Source organism: Drosophila mauritiana, chromosome X (genome assembly GCF_004382145.1).
Source record: "Drosophila mauritiana strain mau12 chromosome X, ASM438214v1, whole genome shotgun sequence".
Lineage (NCBI taxonomy): Eukaryota > Metazoa > Arthropoda > Insecta > Diptera > Drosophilidae > Drosophila > Drosophila mauritiana.
Window position 1 is genome coordinate 13,674,202 of NC_046672.1, and position 20,700 is coordinate 13,694,901.

The 20,700-nt window shown below is 36.6% G+C and overlaps 1 protein-coding gene across 4 annotated transcripts in view; it reads right to left on the bottom strand.

The window, feature by feature from the left end:
• Positions 1 to 3,009: 3,009 nt before the first annotated feature.
• Positions 3,010 to 20,700, bottom strand: part of LOC117148056 — a 112,831-nt gene continuing 95,140 nt past the window's right edge. For 2 of the 4 annotated variants that reach the window (XM_033315242.1, XM_033315243.1), the window contains exons 6-9: positions 6,335 to 6,501; positions 4,623 to 6,114; positions 4,052 to 4,515; positions 3,010 to 3,915 (exon numbers count right to left, since the gene is read on the bottom strand). In XM_033315242.1, the coding sequence (XP_033171133.1) occupies positions 3,642 to 3,915; positions 4,052 to 4,515; positions 4,623 to 6,114; positions 6,335 to 6,501 (2,397 nt within the window). In that variant the 3' untranslated portion in view covers positions 3,010 to 3,641. Of the gene's footprint in view, positions 3,916 to 4,051; positions 4,516 to 4,622; positions 6,115 to 6,334; positions 6,502 to 20,409; positions 20,653 to 20,700 lie in introns of those variants that run through there. The other 2 variants (XM_033315245.1, XM_033315244.1) reach the window with 1 other exon arrangement.

Genomic DNA, 20,700 nt, shown 5'->3' on the forward strand with positions numbered 1-20,700 from the left:
ATTTAAAAATGCATTAATTTGTAATGCCAAAAGTTTTCGTTGTTGAATTTTGTAATGTAATTTTCTGTTACACGTATTTTCCTGCATGTTGTCAATGCCTTAAAAAAACTGCCTACGTGGTAAATTTGTAATATAGGTATATGTATGTATATACGAAATAAGAGTCTTAAATCCCTCCAATTTTTGGCTTAAAATCAATTTTTTTTTGCTCCTCCCGCTCTGCACATTCACAAAAAAATTCCAGTACTCGCTATTCAATTAAATTTCGCCTTAATTTTGATGGTGATTATTTTGCATTTAATGATTTTAATAGGTTTCCTTCTTTTTTATTTATTTTTCATTAACATTTACTTGCACACGCACACCTAAGAAAAAATTACTTTAGCTTTACTGGTTTCTTTAGTTCAGTTAATATTGCTTTCCTTTTTTTGGGTTCCTTAATTACAATAAACGTTTTGTATCTTACCGAAATGGAGTATTTATGACACACTTTGTTTTGCCCCTCCACTTTTCTTACCTTAGTTTCCTAAAATTCTTTTAAGGCGCATTTTCAACTATAAACATACAAAATAGTGGGTTAACTTAAGGAAGTGAAAATCGACGGATGGTTTCATATCGACGGATGTGCCCGAGATGGTCAAACAATAATGTGTTCGTTGCAAAAAACTTTATTAATAAATACTATCAAATAATAATTCCAAAATAAAAAGTGTTTCCAAAAAAATTGATAATAATAAGAGTGTCATAACTGTAATAATATTCATACAAATAATTCATTCACATACACAGCTCACAGCTTGTTGTTGTTGTTATTGTGCTTAAAAACTTAATGTAGAGCTTGGAAAAAATAAAAGTAAAAGTAAAGTAGAACAGAGTTTTTCAAATTGATTTCGGCATTTGTGATGTGAACATAAAAAAATTAAGATTACGATTTAAAAACAGCGTAACTTAAGATAGTAAGATTACAAATTTTGCATTATACTTGCTGGTTTTTGTGTTTTACAAAAGGCAGTGTTTTATTTTTGTTTGTGGTTGCAGTTGCAGTGTAGTTGTTAGAAAATAAATAGTAATTCAAGGAGAAATCGAGAACCAAAGAAAGGTAATTCTATAATAAGGTCCGCTCAAAAATTCACATCAGATTATCAATAATAATAATAATGAACTAAAACTATAACATTTGCTAGAGGCCCTGATCTTTGACGGTTCACATACTGACACAATCGAAATTGAAAAAACTTACATATGTATCGAGAAAATAAAGTGATTTGTTGTCTTTTCGCTACAATCAATGTATAATAATTAGGCAAAGTATGTTGTTGCTAAAAAGGCATAACTCAAGGGGTGCGGTTAATTAGTTAAACTATCACATAACATATATATTCCAAGGCAAATATATATTCGCTAAGATTGAACACTTAAGTTTGGAGAGAAAATGTAGGCAGAACTGTGTTGCTGGAGAATAAATAAATTACAAAAAATAATCGAAAATCGGGGATCCCATCATGATCGATATACGATATACTATATACGATACATGTGGATCCCCTTTGGATGGTAGATCTCCACATGCGCTGAATCGGTTTCTATCTGTCTCTCTCTCTTGCTATCGCTATCGCCAGCGCCATCTCTCTCTGTCTCTGTCTCTATTCTATATCCGTCCCTATCTCTAGGTCTATCGCTATCTCTATCTAACTAACTATTTTCTAGCCCTCTCCGGTTGGTAAATTAGGATTAGTTAACGCTTCGCTTTCAGCTTTCAGCTTCTATGTAATCATACGCTTTGACAATTCCTGTCTAGACTCATTTCGTTACGGGATATATGTATGTTTGTATAATTATTATTTGGGGCGTGTGGATCGTGTGTGGACTGCTTGTGGATTGTGTGGGCTGTTTTCGGTGTGGTTAGTTGCTTCTCTTTAATATTTAGTTAAATTATGAGGTACTTGAAACTTTTTGGCACAGTGAAAGTTTTCATTTACTTTACTTCTACCACTTTACTTTGATTTGTTCTCAGTGTTTGTTTTTTACTTTCCACTTTTTTGGTACGGCAATTCTCATAACTCTTCTTATTGCGTTAGACATTTATTAAATACAAAAAACTTTGAATTCTACCCTTCTACGCATTTGAGTGTTTCGGATTCATTTCTTCATTTTTTACACTTTAATTCGATGTTCTTGGTTCAAGGTTGCTTGTTTTTGTTATTTGATTTTCCTGTGTGGTTGTATGTATGTGTCTGCTAAACTAAGTTAAAAATGAAGCAAATATCGGTTGAGAAATCATGTTGGGCTTTCTCTAGTTTATTGTTTTTATTGTTTAATTGCACATTTCGTTTCCAGCGGATGGACGATGCAGCAGCTGCAGGATTGCCAGCACCGTCCAATTTCTCTATTGCTTGCCATGGTTGCCATCGCTATAAACTATTCTTGCCTGTTTAGCTTGTTTGTAGGTTAGTTAAAACTTCAATGTTCTTTTCTTGTTGTGATCACAGTTAGTTTTGTGTTGTTGTAGTTGCATTTGCAGTTGCAGTTTTAATTGTAATTGCTATTGGTAATTGTTAATTGTTGCTATGTTTGTTTTTTAGTTTTGTTTTGCTTTGATTTGCCTTGCTTCGCTTTGCTTTGCTTTGTATGTATATAAATTAAACTATTGACGGTGGTAGATCCCATTCGTATCTCCTAGCTTTACAATAATCCTATAAACCAACTACGCCTCCATACTGAACATATGTGTATATATGTATGCATGTAGATCGGTCAACCGAAGAATAAATAATGCTTGCACTTGCATCGTTGAAACATTGTTTTACATGTAGTATTTAGTGGTTGGCTTAGTTCCAGTACAGTTGCTGTACTAGAATTAACTAAAATCCCATATCGCTTATTGTTTTCTGTGGTAGGTAACAGAGTTTACTCAGTTATTGCATTGATCCTTGCAAAGTTAGTTTCCTCTCGTTTGCTCGGCTTTTGTTTGTTTTGTACAAATTGTTGCTAGTTAGCTTCTATAGATCGGTGTAAAATTAAATATATTTTATCTATTGTGTATATCAACGGCAGATCTGCGGTACTCCATTTGTTTCGGTAGAAAATACAGACTATTTTGTTTAATTGCTATTGCAGTGTCTGATGCTATTTGTTTGTGGCTGTTTCGTTAATGTTATTGTTATTAGAAATTATAAATAATTTGTCTCACAGAACCAAGTCGCATTTCGTTCCCATCTGCACTTAATCATAGTTGTAGAAAAACTTAATCTTGTGCTACGATAATAATTATAATCCGTAATTATAATCGTAAACCTTACTCACACATAATATTTATATTTTAGAGAGATAGGTGTATATTCAGAATCTTAAACACTTTAATACCCGTGCTAATTAGTTGCCCTTAATTTTGTTTTTCTCTAGCTTGCACCAAAAAAAAAAAAAAAAAACACTCTAGCGAAAAAATGTGTGTTACATCGATCTAATCGTAGAGCTTCTGGTAATAATAGGATTTATACACATCGGCTTTATTATATCCTGTATTTAGTGTGTGTGTTGGTGTGGGTTGTGCCGTGTGTGTGTGTGTGTGTGTGAGTGTGAGCGTGTCTTATCGTGGAGCTGGTTCCTTATCTGCGTAGGAGCCGTCTCCTACGCGCCTCATCTCAGCGCGGCGCATTGTGGATGTGGGTGGTCAGGTGCTTCGACAGGTAGTCCGCCCGTGCGAAGCACTTGCCGCAGGACTCGCAGTGGTACGGCCGCTCGCCGGTGTGGATCCGCAGGTGGCGGGTCAGGTCCGACTTGCCACCGAAGGCACGTCCGCAGAAGAGGCACACGAACGGCCGTTCGCCGGTGTGCTTGCGCACATGCAACTTCAGATTCTCCTTGGAGCGCACACACTTGCCGCAAAAGGGGCACGCGAATCGCGAGGTGGCCGGTCTGAAACCGAACGAAACAGAACATTAGTCGAGCTTTTTAAAAAATTTGTTTGTGGGTCATTGCATGTTGCGCATAAGAATGGGTAAATCGAATACATTCTTAATCCATAGAAAAATCAAGGGATCCAAATACTCACCGCTTGTCCCTCTGTCGCTCGGCGGCATCCACACGCAAGAAGTTGAGGATGGAGGCCTCCTGCGGATTGAGTCCCAGGAACTGCTCGTTCGGAATGCGCTCGGCGTTGATCAGGGAGGTGAGCGAGCTGAGGGAACTGATGCCGCCGCTCGCAGCTGAGCTGCCTGCGGAGCCAACGCTGCCGCTACCGGGTGCACCGCTTCCGGTTGGGCCGCTTCCGGTGGCGCCGGAACTGGCCTGTGCCTGGGCAGCGGCCACAACGGCAGCGGCAGCCGCCGAGGATGAGGAGCCGGCGGCCGAGGTGGCCACCAGTGGCAGTGAAACGTGGCCCAAGTGGGTCGGCAGCTGCGACTGCGGATTGTGGTGCTGATGCTGCGCCTGGTGGTGCTGCTGCTGATGGTGATGGTGGTGGTGGTGATGGTGGTGTGGGTAGGAGGGATCCGTTTCCAAGTGGTGCAGGCGCGACTGCATCATACGTGGATTAGAAGGTAACAAAATTGTAAATTAATTTCACATCTCTTAAGATTCTTTATAAAGAAGGTAACTTTGTTACGATATCGAGGACTACTTACCCGCTTGTTTGTACTATGAATGCCGTCGGAGCTGCTAATGTTCGGCTCGGTGGCGCTGGTGGAGGCCGAGGCCGAGGAGTTGTTGTCCTGGTAGAGCATCGTGATGCCCGCGGAGTCGACGGTGTTGTCCTGTTCGTGCTCCTCGAGGTCGTTGGCCCGCGACTCGGCGCTCTGCTCATCGGCGGGACCCTCGCGTTTCACATTCACGCGCAGATCCTCGCCCTCGTCGGCCATCATGGGCTCCTGCGAGCTGGTGACCACATCCTGGTCCACCGAGGTCACCGATCCAGAGGCGGAAGCAGGTGCCGCCACCGAGACGGAAATCGCCGAGGAACCGGGTCCCGAACCAGATCCGCCCAGTCGTCCGATCACACCCACGCTCTTCTTCCCATGGAGCCGCTCGAGGGCGTGGTTCAAGCGATGCTTCTTGAAGCTCTTTAGGTAGCGGAACTGCATGCCGCACACGTCGCAGGTGAAGAGCTTGTCGGCTGGCAGACGAGCACGGTGATTCTGCTCTTTGTGCTTGGCGTAGGCGCTGCGATAGCGATACGATTGGCCGCACTGCTCGCAGATGAAGGGCTTCTCCTCGCCGGGGCCCACATGAGGATGTTGGAGAGCGGCATGCTGCTCCAGCAGCCACACGTTCGGGAAATGGGCATTGCAGACCACGCAGCGGGTCTCCTCCTCGATGGTCTCGCCGGTGACTCCCGGGCCGGCCGATCCTGTGCCGCCACCCGACGAGCTGAACAGCGAGGAGCACGTGTCCGAGGGACTCTTCAGCATCTGGCTGAGCTGCTGGGTAAGTAGCGGTGGCGTGGACGAGGTGGACGACGAGGAGCTCTTCTCCTTCAGATCGGAAGCACCACTAGAGGCGGCTCCGGCCAACAAAAGTTGGGTGTACTGCCTAAGACCGGCGGCATCAACAATAACACTGCCCGATCCCGTACCCGACCCAGAGCCCGATCCCGAGCCCGCCAGGATGGGAGTGCGACGCTGGCGCTGCAGCAGCTGCTCCAGCGACTCCTTGTACAGCTGGGCACTGCGTTCGCTGGGCAGCTCCATGATGGTCACCTCATCGCTGTCCGCCGAGCTGCGCTTGCAGCTATCCTCCCCAGAATCGTTGGACATGACTGTGGTGGAGCTGGTGGCCATTTGCTGGGGCGAAGGAGACGATTTGGTACCCTTACCCTGCTGCTGCTGCTGGTAGAAGGCGGTGGGCGTGGGGTAACGCAGGTTGAATGACGCTCCACCTACGCCAGATCCTGCTGCTCCACCGGTTTGAGGTTGCTGCGGTTGCTGTCCGTGCTTGTTGTATTGCGTGTCGCCGGATCGGCTGGCACTCACCTGACTGGTGGAAGAGGCTGTGGTCGCTGTGGCTGTGGCCGTTACCATCGGTTGACCAGCACCCGGCTGGTAGTCCTTGGTCAGCAGGTCGCTGAGTGTCGTGAAACGGTGCGGAAAGTCCTTGGGCGCCGTCAGCAGACCGCGTGTCCTGCGAATGAGCAAAGTTTTATGGTTAACACTTGGAAATGAGTTTATGTGATGTATTTCAAATTTATTTAGTTTTGTAGAATTATTTTCCAATCGTATTTTGGCTGTCAAAGCAGTAAACTAATCTTTCGATCAATCTTTTGATTAGGCATTCGATTAGTCTTTTGATTAATCTTTCTTTCCACTCCTCTACTCATTCAATTGACCAATGGATCACTCACCTGAGGGCCTCCTCTGCCAACCAGGTCTGGTGGTGCAGCAGGCTGAGAATTCTGGACGGATCGATGTCGAAGAGGCTCAGGCCGAGGGGCGAGAATGGGAAGGCGAAGGGTGTGGGGCAGCGACTGGCGGCCATGGCGCTCATTGGGGAGCTGAAGTTGCGTAGCAGCTGTGGGATCAGAAATCGGTATATATAGTCGGGTTCTGGCAGTACAATCTATATGCTGTTGGAGTGCAGTGCCTATATTTTACTGCTTTATTTGATTTATTTTGTTTGAAGGGGGGGTCAGAAGAGTTTGGGGCTGAAGTGGAGTTATCCTTAGAACTCTAAGCTGACGAAAAGGAGGAGCTGCTAGTCCACCTACGGATCGAAATCTATATGCTGCAGGAGGGGGGGTCCGGCTACATTATCAACTCATGCAAGGCAACTGAATACAAGGCAAGCAAACACTTAGAAGCTCACACAAAAAGACATCTAGATGTGAAGAGAACAATCTGGCATTTGGTGGGCAAATCAAAGTACGGAGGAGTCGAAACGATAATTCGATAGGTAGATAGATAGTTGAAAAAGCTGTAGAGTAGTGGTTAACATATACTTACATAGGTGACTGCTATTTGCGTTCGGTCATGAGTACGTTTTGGAAACAAAGGATTACTTAGGCTAGGATCAAGACTTGAGACTTAACACTTAGGAATATCCCAACAAAAAAAGAGTGCTTAAGCTCACCCAAAGAAGAAAAATAATAATATATTATCATTTCTATTCAAAATGATAGATTTTAAAGTAATGCGTATTGGTCACACTATAAACTTGTGCGTACACTTAATGAGTTCAATTCGGGTGTTTGAATCTAACTGACTCGCTTCTGCGAGGGCTTCGCCTTTTATTCATTTTTACATAGTTCTTATCATCTAATTATATCATGCAGCGCTGGTCTGCGTTTGGAAATGCAGCTGAGTTTTATTCTTAAATCTATGTTTGAGGCCTACGACCGGGCTAATCACCTCCCGCGTGGTCATATCTCTTGACACTTCGCAATAGGCCGCTGAAATCGTACTTATGAGTACTTGCCACTTATGCTGTCCTGTGACATGTTTATTGCAGCCCATAAATAGAACATATTTTACTATAATTCGTAAACTGGGGAAGATAGGCATTTCAGACGCTGTCGGAAGTACTTTTTGAGAAGTAATTATTGTTGTATCCCCTAATATTGCTGTGCATCCTGCAAGTAGTTGTCTTATAACTTGATGCTTGCAACTTGATAACTTGCATCTGATATTAGCTGTTTTTCGATTTCCGACACAGTCTAAATAGCCAACGGTTGGATCCACAAGGTCCACTTTTGGGAGTTCTGACACGTCGTAGTTGGAACTTTTGAACTCTTCCAACTTCACATGAAGTACCATCTCTAGTGCGGCAACTTTAGATTGCAGAATGTCTGCCTCATCTTGATCAAAGGCAGTAATGTCATACTTGTTTTCAAGCAGTTTCAGTGTGTCCGTCACGTTGGACCAATGACTTTTCATCATTGCCAGCTGCTTGACTAGTTCAATCTCACTTGAACTATCTAGGGTTTCGTAGATTAGGCTCACCCTGTCCGCTCTTCTATCCACCAGTTGAACTAGATTATCAACTGGACTGGAGCTCCGAGCTGATGCGGCATCAGATAATTTTGATTCGCTTGGTATATTTATCTCTTCAAGTGTTTCTACCTTTAATAGTGACTCCTTGTAGGCCTTGATAGTTTCTATAGTTTTAATAAATATTTTATTAATAAAATATTGATGATCGCCAACTCCCAATTTTACCAGCGCATTGTTGTTAGTAGTAAATCGGACTACCAATACTTCTATTTCTGATATAGATGCCTTTTCCTTGATGGCTTGCAGTATTTTGTTCTACAGCTCTTATTGGTCTTACATCAATTTCACGGATCTTTCCGACAACATCTTGGGAAAAGAATCACTGTGACTTTTTTGTGCTTTCTGCTTGTATTCTTTGGCGTGATCCGTTGGAGGATTTTTTGATTGGTCGCCCAGTTGACCTGGCTGTTCCTCGACTCACAGCTTATTGATCAGCCAAGGAAAGGTGGGGGAAAACAACGGAATCCGGCTCGAAGGACCAAAATGTTCACACTATAAACTTGTGCGTTTAATGAGTTCAATTCGGGTGTTTGAATCTAACTGACTCGCTGCTGCGAGGGCGTCGCCTTTTATTCATTCTTACATAGGTTCTTATCATCTAATTATATCATGCAGCGCTTGTCAGACGCCGCAGTCTGCGTTTGTAAATGCAGCTGAAGTTTCTGAAATCTGTGTTTGAGGCCTATGACCGGGCTAATCACCTCCCGCGTGGCCATATCCTTTGACACTTCGGCAATAGGCCGCTGCAATCGTACTTATGTGTACTTGCCACTTATGCTGTCCTGTGACATGTTTATTGCAGCCCATAAATATAACGTATTTATAGTTTGCCTACTTATCATGTCTAAACACATATTTAGACAGTTAGGCTAGGATCAAGACTTGAGACTTAACACTCAGGAATTTCCCAACAAAAAAAGAGTGCTTAAGTTCACCCAAAGAAGAAAAATAATAATATATTATCATTTCTATTCAAAATGATAGATTTTAAAGTAATGGATATAAAAATGTTGATACCCTTATAAATAAGAAAACGTTGAACATAACCCAATAACTTCCCAACCCAATAATCAAATAAAATGTAATTGCTCTGCAAAAGTGATAATTTAAATATATATTTTTTACAATAGTATTGCCTCTTTACTATTATAAAATTATAAAAATAGATTTTGACCATGGCATCGCCACGTTTGTTAATGTTAATAAAAACTCGCGACGGGGCAAATATTTTTCAATATTTTTATTTATTTAGAATTTTATTTCATTTTCTTCATCTCTTTTTTTTTGTCTGTTTTCCATTTTTTAGCTCCGCCACTTTCATCTTTCATTCTTTGTTTTCTTTTCTTTTTTCATTCTTTACTCTGCTTGTATTTGTGTGTAAGAGTGTGTGAGTGTCGCGTGTGTGTGAACAAGTTCTCGAGTTCCATTTATTTAATATCTTTTCAATCGCTCGACTATTAGAAATGTTTTTAGGCATAGACTATAGACTATATAGCTAGCTATATATGACTGATCCATCTGCTGATCCTATAGGTTTTCATGTTCTGCATGTATTTATCTCCACTTTCTCTTGCTTTTCAATCTAGTTTTCTTTTTTTTTTAACTTGCTGTCTTGATTCCCTCTCGTTAGCCTTTCTTCAATTATTTTTTGACATTCTCTGGGGAGTTGGGACAATTTTTGGGATTTCGGGGCTGCGGATAGAAATTAAAACTGCTTTTGGAGGCCGTTCTCTGGAAACTTTCAGAATCTTCTCTGCCTGTTTTTGTGTTCTTTTGCAATCTTCATATTTGTATTTCGGTTTCTTGTTATAAACTATGATATGCCTTGCTTTGCTTAAATATTTTTCTTATTTTTTTTCCTTCTTCTTCTATGCTTGTAATAATTTTCATATAAATTTGTTGTTCTGGGTACGAGTGTGTGGATTTTTTTTTGCTTTTGGTTTGCCTAAAATATGGTTTTTGCCTCGACTGTGTGTAAGTAATTGAATTCAATTTCGTTCTAAAATATTCTTCTTGATTGCTTCTATTTGTTTTCTTTTTCTTATTTCTTGCTTGTTTTTTTGTTTGGTGCCTGAAAAGCTGCTCTCGTTAGTTTTTAATTCTCGAGTTTTTTTTTTTAGTTTTTATTCAGCATTGGGTCAACTCGAAAAATGAGTCGAGTCGAGTCGAATCGAATCGAAATTTGAGTGGAGAGTTCTTGTAAGTAATTATTCTTGCTCAGTGCTTTTGGTTTTTTTAGTTCTTGTTTCGACTACGAAAAAAATATATAGTTAGCGTATATTTTTAACCTTCCCTCTTTTCATTAGTAATAATTATTTTTCGTTTTCTTTTTTTTTTTCGGGTATTTTCCATATATATCTGTTGAGTTCCCATCAAGCTCTCTTGCATGTAGAGTACAAAGTACCATTTGGAACTACATATGTATGTGTATATAGTTCCAGCTCGGGTGTGTTGGTATGGGTGCTAAGTATGTGTGTGTGTAGGTGTGTATGTGTGTAAAACGATAAGGAATGTACATGAGAGTGAAATGGTTTTAATATATTTTTATTTCGCTTTTGATGGTTTCTTTCATTTGCTTTTATTAGCCACAAAATATCAAAAACTTATGTCGAATTATAAAAAAAATAAATGAAAACTAAATTGTATCGATTGGAACTTAAATTGCAGTATATAGTTCTATATGTGTGTATATATAATTTGCATTATTTTAGAGTCATTTTAAGTTTACGTTCGCTCAATAAATAATGGGAAATTGCTTAACTTAGGATAATGTTGATGAAAATGTTTGAATAAAACTTAAGCGGGTGATTATTTAAGGTTTAGTTTTAGTTTTAGTTAGTCGCTGCTGCTCTTAGTGAATTTTTTTCGGCCGCGGCCTTAAATTAATTATTGTATAATTCTCTCATCGCAATCTCTTCTCTTTTTTTGTTGTTTTTTTTGTTTTGTTGCTTTTCTGTGTGGTGTGTTTACAGTTAGTTAAGAATATATATTTATATAAATTATTTATGTATCTTGTATGTCTATATTGTAGGAACATATTGACGTAATCATAACGTATTGCAGCTATTTGTTCATCCTCTTAATTCGGTTATTGTTTATTGTTTAAACTTTTCTTCGGATATCGGTTTGTTGTGAACTTCATGTTATCTGTTTTGTTTTTGTCAGTGTGGTTTTTAAACCGCCCTACTCTGTTTATTAACCCTCATGTTAGGCAGTTCCATTTGCATTTGGAAAAACAGCTCATGGATCCCAGATATTTTCGGTGGAAAATCCCCCATTGGAATGCTTTCAAGTCGAGAGATGTTTTCCCCTGCGTTTATTGATTTATGTTCAATAACTTAAGAGAAAATATTTAAAAAAAGTCTAAAAACAAACAAATAATAAGTGTTAAAAATTATTCGTAAAATTATTTATGAATGAGCCTCAATAGGGAACTTACAAAAATTTTCTCAACCGTCGTTTACTAAAACTATTAATTTGCTACCCATTTTTCAACTTTTCAACTTGCTTCGTGTGTGCTGCTATTTTGTATTATATTTCATATAATTATTTTGGATGCTTGGCTTGAATTCTTAATTCAAGATCAATTGGAACGAAAACAACTACGTTGAAAATAATTATTTTGCTTTTCCGTATGCTTGAAAAATTATCGAGGAAGGTTAAAAATGTATTTCATTCATTTTGCTTATGTCGAAAATATGGTTTTTTCTTTTTGGGTTTCTTTAAATTTATTAAATATGTTTACATTGTTTTGTTCTGGTGTTTTTTCTCAGTGAAAATAGTAGTATTCTCTTTCATTACTAAAAACTAGTTTAATTTTTTTTGATAAATTGGTTTCTTGTGTGTCTGTGCTTGTGTGGCTTTTCCATTCACTTCTTATCATTCCAAACCTTTACTTTTCCTTCTTTTTGTTTTTGTTTTTGGGGATATGCAAAACTACTTTGTTGTTGTTTCTACTTTGTTTTCTCGATTTGGTTGAGTGTGTGTGTGTTTGTTGGTGTGTGTGTGGGCGAGTGTAGTATAGCTAACTGCCTAAAATTCGCAAATTTGCCTTGCAGTTTTCTAATAGTTTTTCATTTTCATGTTCATTTTTTTCGCCATTCGTTAGAAACTAATTTCTTTTTTACATGCCGTAAGTACTTTTTGTATAAATGTGGGTGTGGGTTGTATGTGTGTGAGATATACTAATGTATAGGTGTGTATGTATATTTAGTTTTATATATATATGTATATATAGATCTCAATGCCTCCCATTGCTCGCTAAAAAAATAACTATCAAAAAAACTGCAATTTCCATTTTTGACTTCCTTGTTCTTGTTGTTTTTTTTTTAGGTTTTTGCTCTGCGCGTTTTTATAAAATATTACTTTAGTATGTATAATGTATATATGTATTGTATATATATATTTTTTTTTTGGTTTTCGACTTTTTATTTTATTTTTATTCTGTTTTTAGTTTTGTTTTTTGTTTTTTTTTTCTCTTGTTTAAAGGGGATTAGGCACTACAGTGTTGTTTTTTTCTCTCTTTCCTCTCGTTTAACCTTTCTGTCGTTTCTTTTGGTTTTTCCATGCTAATTTCCAAAAAATTGATCAGCTTTCAGCCTCCGTTTTCGACCAATATAAAATAAGCCCCACAAGCTAGTATTAACAATTTTTCTCGCTGGTTCAGCCTAAATTTTCCACTCGCTCCTCTGCCTCTCTGTATATGTGTGAGTTCCTCCTTTGCGTGTGTATGTGTGTGTGTGTGTGTACATGTACGTGTGTCTTGAGCTTATACCGAAAAAAATTGTTTACAACTTTTGAAGCTTTCTTTTAGGTTTCCAATGTCCTGCTATTTGTTTACCTCATACATTACTATATATAAATGTGTGTAGATATCATATTCATTAACTTGACTTTAGCGTATCAAAAAGTGTGTACGTTGTGTTTTGTGTGTGTGGAAATGTACATCTTGGAAAGGGGGGGAGGGGCCTTTTCCGCGCTGATATTCTTTAAAAATTGGTTCTAGGTTTGTCTCCTGTTTAGCCTTACATTTTAGACTTGCATTAAAAGGTTCGCTTGTTTTTCTGCTGTGATTCTATTGAACGCATTTCATTTACATCTTTCAGCATTTTAAAAGTCAAAAATCGAATTGACCAATGTTTTTCGAGTTCTGTTGAAAGAGTATTGCGTGCTTTTAGGCGCAATCAGGAAACTAATTGGTTGAATTTTCGAAATGTTTTCGAAATAATGTCAAATTTCTTATGAGGAATTTTGAAAATTTTGAAACTAGTTTACCTGATTTTCCTGAACTCACACAGACGCCTAGTTTTTGAGTATATTTTTAAAAGTTAATCGTGTTTGTTTTTGGTTCGTTTTCCATCTCTTTATTTTTTTTATCTATGTACAGTATGTCCTCGAATTGTTAGCTTGGCACTCAAACATATTTAGTTTTTCTTTTGTTTAATTATAGCTTTGTGGTTGTTATTCTTATTGGGGTTGTTGTTGTTGTTGTGGTTGATTTTATACGCCGATGAAACCAATTGCTAGTTATCATTATGTTTAGTTTATTGCGTTTCACTGTCCCGCTTGCTGCGCTTACAAGTTTCGCTTAACGAACAGAAAAAGGCATATTGAAAGTAAGGATTTGTCAAACAGAAACACATGCGGTATACAAAAAATATACTACGAATACTACGAACAAACAATCTTTATATACCTTGACTACAACTCAAGTTGCATTCGTTACAATTCATTTCCTTTGTCATTTGTTATTTCACTCTATCATTATTACATTTTTTTTGTTGCTTTTTCTATGTTTTGTGGTTTTGGGTTTTATCTGTAACACTGTAAAAAACGTGGAAAACATCTATGAGCTGGGTGTAAATATCAATTGTTACTTCTTGTCTTGTCTGTCTTTGTTTATTTAATAATTGTTTCTAATTATCGGTCTATCGATCGCTTCACTGTGGGTACTTAAATTATTTGTATTGTAGGTGATTATGTAAATCAATGAAGAAGGCAATTCGTCAACAGGGTACATGTGTGTAGGTATGTGTGTGGCTCAATCAATCAATCAATCATATGTCGTCTTACGTTTGCATATGCCGCAATTCTTTTGGGGTCCGGAACTAGTGCCCCTGAACTTAGTTCTGCAGATTCATTTAAGTACAGTTGTGTTCTATTGACTATTGCTAACCAACTGCAGTTCGCTGATTGTATTTGGGTGCGATTTGGTTCGGTTTTGAGAACTAGTTCTCAAACTGATTTGCTGTTTTCGTCAGTTATTTCCTGGTTTATTGTCACTTGAGAGAGAGAGAGAGATAGAGTTCTATTGGTAAATGCGTAGGTATATGTTTCGGAACTAGTTCGGACCGGACCCTTGAACTTCGAAATTGTGGCATACTTCTGAGCGTAATCTAGCACTATTTTGTCATTTAAAAAAGGCATTTATTGCGTTTGGAGCAGGAAGGTACTAAGCGAGGGTATATTTATTGTATAAAAACCCAGACTTTACACTTTCAACTATCCTGTGGTAACCAAGAGAAATGTAGATACAAAAAGAAAAGGTCAAAGCACTGACTCAGTTCGCTTCTGGTTAATATATTTTCATCTATTGTTTGATTGTGTAAAATCATTACTGTTCATAGCTGTTAAGCTTATTATTCATTTGTCGTTATAGTTGCTGTTTGTTCTTGTTGATTACAGTTAGTTAATTAATTAAAAAAATACGCTTCAATTAAAAAATATAAGTCGATTGTAAACATTTTCTATGTGTGTACGTAATGCATTTGTAAAGCATTTCCTCCGCAGCCATTATGTTGTCTGTTTTCCATATTTCTATGTATATCAACTTTTTCAACACTTTTTTGTAAATTAGATTTGTGTTTAAATATTGGTACTATTGTTGTTTGCTGTTGCAGTTGTTGTATATATTTGGTTGTATATAATATATATATCTAGATATATACTGAGCGTTATATGCATATATAAATATTGTTTGTTGCTTGTTTCTGTTTCTGTTTCTGTTCTGCTGTTCTGTTCATTCATTAGTTATATTGTATTGGAAGAATCTGTGTTTACCCTGAGCACTTTTTCTGCTAGAACAAATTGAAAATGAAAAATTGAAAACGAAAATATGATTGCAAAAAATGTCTATGCCAAAAATGAAAACCGAAACGAACTTTTTAAAAGGTTCTCTTGCCGAAACTTGCAATTTTTGTTCATTTGATTTTATATATTATATTGAGTTGGAATTTGGTTTTGGGAATTTTGTTAGGTAATTTTGCATAACTGTTTTGGTTGTTTTTCATTAATTATTTATTGATTCCGTTCTTCGTCTTTTTTTTCCGTTTTTGTGTGCCAAAGCTTTTCTCTAGGTCTAAGTTTGTCGATCGAATTTAGCTTGGAATCGTTTTCAAAACGAACTGAAAACATTTGTATTACAGTAGGTTGAGTATGTAAATGTTGCTAGTATGCATTGTATGTATATAGATTTATATAAATTCGACTTGTATGCAATTCTAGCGTAATTGTTAATTAACTTTATTCTCCCTCGATACCATCATGTTTTTCTCCTCTCAACTGCTATTGCTGTACAAGTTGAAGCTTCCATTTAGGCATATGTATATATATCCTAGGGATTTGGGGGGGTGTGTGTGTGTGAGTGTGTTGTGTCCGTGTCTGTGTGTGTGTATTTATATAGGTTCATATATAAATATCCTTACTTTCGCTTTTCCAAATACCTTGTATACATATATAATTTTGTATTGTTTTTGTTTTCTTGTTGCTATTGTGTTTCTTGTTCTTGTATATATAATTTTAAATTCCTGTTTCCTTTAAAATGCATTTTTGCAGTTACGCCTAATGATATTTTTCTTTTTCGTTTATCCATTTATTTTAAGGGCTTTTTCTGTGCTGGGAACTAAAGGTAGAACCTAAAGCAGAAATCTTTAAACAGAAGCTGAATATCTCAATATATATGTTTATATATGTACGCTGCTTCTATGTGGGTGCTTTAGGTGCCTTTAAAGATATATTTAATGTATCGATATCCTTTCATTAACTTTAGGGTTTTCCAAAAATTTTGAAACTAAATCTTTTGGAAACTAGAAGAAGCTAAATTAATTTTGAGTCTCTCGTTTCTATTTAGGCCTAAAAAGTTCTTTACTCGTAAAATTTCCACTAAAAATTTGTGTTAGCATTGATTTGATCCAAAAGTTCTTTCTTCTCTCTTTTTTTTACATAATTAAAAAAAAAACTGGCAACATTTGGACAACTAAAACCACAAAAGGAAACGAACAGAAAGGAGAAATTAAAAAGAAACTAAATTAAAAACAAACTGTGTGTCGATTTTTTCGTTTGCTTGGGGTCAATTGGCAATTTTGTATATTTTGCTATATGTTTATTAATTATTTTGTTTTGCTGTTGTCAAGGAACTTGTTAGAAATTTTTATTCTTGTTGCTGCTGTTTGATGGCTTGTTGAAATATTAAAAATAAAAATATAATTGAAACACAAATTAACGTTTATGGGGGAACCAAACTAAGGAACTTTTGATCACAACTTAAGCGCTAAGCAAATCAAATCTTATCAACTAAACTTAATGAGTAGTAAAACCATTTAAAATGAGGGCAAATGAAAATGCATACACAATGAATTTTTCAATGATATGTGAAAAGTTTTGGATGAGTATAATCATGAGAAAATGAAAGTTGAACGAAGAAAAAAAGGCCAAAAGTTTTATGATTTTTTTTATTTTCATTTCTTTTGTTTTTCCACTTAAGCTGCTGTCACTGTTTATTTTCGTCTGTTGATTTTGAATTTAAATTTAATCTTTGACATTTGTGTTTAGGTTATTTTGTTTCTCTAGTTGGTTGGCTTAGTTACTTTTCTCATATAGCTTACAAATTCATTGTGTCCTGGCTGAAAATCATTTAACAAAATAATATGCGTTTGGGTAATACATTACAGAACAGAAAGTAGTTCTAACTTATCAATGAAATAAACAAAAATATATCAATTTGTTGCCACGTTTTTTAGTTAAAATGGTTTGTTTTGTTGCTAAAGCTAAATAAATTTCATATAAGTTGGTATAATAATAATAACATTTCGCTTAAACATTTAGAACTAAATGTATATATATATATATATTCATATATATTCACGTAGGTTTATATGTATTTAAAAAAAAAATTAATAAGAGACACAGAGCATGAAACATTGTGTGTATGTATGTGAGAGTGTTTTTGTGGGGTTTGTTTTCAGTGCATTATTTAATTAACGAAAAAAAAATAGCGAAAAAAATTGTTTCCATTGAAATCGAAGCCCCCAACCCCCGCCCGTCCTTGTCCACCCTTTGTCTACTCATATTTCCTTGGAATGTTTTGGTTTTCATCGCTTTTCGATTTTCCCTGTTTGGTTTTCTGCGGCGGCTGTGCAAAGATTTTTTGGTCTGGCTGTGCCGAAAATAATATCAATTGTTTCCCCATTTTTGGTTTCTAATTTCCCCCACTGAAATGCAATTAAAATTATCGAGAAAGCTTTTGGTTTTTAATATAATTATTTATCCATTACTTGTATCGTTATTAATTGTTTTATAATTTTGTTTCTAAAAGGCCGAAAATCACAATTTTGTTTTGCTTTCTTTTTCTTCATTTGTTCCTAAAGGTTAAATTTTGTTTTTCATTACGCTTGATTATGTTGGATAATTGTTAATGCAGATATCCGTTGTGTTTGCTTTCGTTTGAACATCACAATTATTGAATTGATGCCGGTTGCTTCTACTCTCCTAAAGTCCTCTAATACTGCATGAGAAAAGTAAGCCAACAACAAAGGTGAAAAATGGCAACGCTTTTCCTCGCTTTTCCAAAATGCAAAGCAAATAATTCTCCTCCCCTCGATTTTTTATGTTTTTGGTTAAATATTTTGTTATCCATTAATTATTTACTATTCATGTAATGCTATCACAGCCAAATTGTTTAATCCAAAAGTTTTTGTGTTTGTTTCAGTTTTTCCATTTTTTGTTTCTTGCCAAAAGTTTTTTTTATTTTTTGGTTTAAAATTTAGAATTTTGAATTTTGTCTAGCGTGCTTTGTGTGCGTTTGTTGTTGCCTCTTTTTCATAATATTTTTATATTTAAAAATGTTTTTAAGTTTTTTATCCATTTTTTTGTTTGTTTTTGCAGCTTGCTGTTCCCAATCCGTTGCCAAAAATCGAAAAAAAAATCTTTGCCCCAACCGCAGAAACGAGTTAATGATTTCCCCTCGATTTTCACGCTTAGCCCCAGCGACAAAAGATATTCACAAGCTTCCTTGGTTTTTATAGATAATTTTTGTTTTCATTTGTTTATAATTTTGAGATCGATTTGCATTTCTTGTTGTTTCGTTTGCTGTTGTTGCCGGGCTAATCACCTAAGTGGGTGGAAAAGGACTTTTCAGCGAGGATCTGCGGAGCTTCGGGTTTCGATTAAGCCAAAGTGGAGAATTCGTGATAACACAAAAAATCTATAATTACTTATTTAACGCTTGGGTATATCTAAGCTTTTTCATTTGCTTTAGTTTCTAGCACAAATTCATTATCGTAAAGCCTAAGGGGTGTGGTTTTTCAAAGCAAAGTAAACTTGGTTGGGTGAGTGGTGCAAAAAAAAAAACAAACTATCGAAATTATGTGAGTTTTTGCGTCAAGAACTTTAATGGGTCATCTTTAAGCCAAATGTTGTTTTCATCGCTACAGCTACCCTTAGTTGGTATTCCTAGTGTGTTTTTCCCTCTACTACTCATATACATATATATATATTTTTGGTTTATGTATAAGGTTTTTATAAATATCGTTAAGATCACAGATATTCTATGTAATTCTGCTGCTGCTGCTTTTCATTTACTCATTTTTTCATTTTCCTCAAATTTTATCTGAATTCCAAAAATGTCACTTTTATCGCTTTCTGCATCTGGTTTATATAGATATATAAATATTGTATATAGATATATGTATATGTTACTGTATAATAAGTTCTGTGAGTGTATAATATACGCGTGTGTGAGCGAGGGGATCGGGGGACTAAGTTGCACTAACTCACTATCGAAAAGAGTCCTCTATATAGCGATTCGATCTGTAGCCGATCAGCCTGTCTGTGTTAGCTTCTTTCTTGTGTCTTAGTGTGTTTTTGGGATATGTATGTTCTACTGCGTTCACTTGCGCAAAAGTAAAAACCGAAGACGCACAAAAGAATGCTACACTTAATGCATTGGTGAATTGTTGAATCGGTGTGTTGGTGTATTGATGTTTTTGGGATACCCGAGTTCACTTTGCTTTTACTTGAATTGAAAATTTGAGTTGGTGTTTTGGATTGTGGGGGGTGCTCACCAGTTCACTTTGCTTTTACTGATTTTGAGTGTGTTCTAGTTTCGATCGGGGACAGGGATTATGTATACTTTAAGCTACTTTAACGCATTATTATCATCATCAACATTCTACGTTATCGGATCCTTCGGCTTCGGCTGCTACTTAAAAAGTTACATCACGTGTGTTCACTGTTCTTTTCATTACGTTTACGTTTATGTTTATCTTTATCGTTAATCGCTATCGTTAGCATTACTAAATCGTATTCAATTAGATCAATTTTATCATGTATAGTTAGCAATTTTTTATGTTTTTAATATTTTTGTAAATTTCTTTTCAATTTTTTTTGCGCTTTTTCATTCTTGCCTATATGTCTTACATTCTCTAACATATACTTTGAAAAATATATATATCATATATATATATATATTTTTGTTTTATTTTTCTTTATCTTTTTATTAGATTCCTGCTACAACTCTCTCACGCTGCGCTTTAGCTGTTTTCCTGTTTAGAAAAAACGTTTCTCTCTTTTCTTGCCATCCAAAAAGAAGGGATAAATCTTTCCCTATCATTTCTTCTCATCTGTCTACAAGGACAGATCCTGTATCATCAAAAAAAAAAAAACAAGTTCGCTTCTTGGTATAAACTTCAACAATTCGACAATATGCTGCTATATAATTATTGTATATAATGTATATATTAATATAGATGATTTGTATATATATTGGGATATATATATACGGTTATAGCCTGCCTGCTCTATTGTGTCTGTGTGTGTGTTTTGTTGTGTTCGTGTTGGTGTTTTGCTGTCTCTTTCCTATTTGCTAGAGTTTCTGCTTGCCCAAAACTGTCAGAACTGATGCCTCGTTTACATAATTAATAAAATATATACATATGTATATACATGGATTCAACGGTATATACATATATGTGGGTGTGTGTGCATTGGTGTATTGTTGTGTTGGTCTCTTCTCCTCCTCTTCCATCTTCCTCTTCATTTTCATCCTTAAGTAAGTCAAAGTTCTTCTTGGATCGTCCTCATCAATTGTTGTTGTAGTTGAAATTATTGGTGTTGTTGATGTTGTTGTTGGTGTTTTGCAAATAGTTTGCATTGTTATTGTGGTTGTTGTTGTTGTTATTGTTGTTATTATTATAGTAGTAATAGTAGTAATAATAATAATTTAATAACAAACTAAAATCGTTTCACTATTGCGGCAACTCATCCTTTGTATCGACCGGGCTGCTGGGTGACAAAAACTTGCGCACGTACTTGGGAAAATGCGTTTTCTCGTGCGCCTTGAGTATCGTTGAGCGCGAGAAAGTTTTCCCGCACATATTACATCTGAACGGCCGTTCGCCTAAAATGCGATTTCCCAAAAAATGGAAGGAAATCGAGGAAATACGTA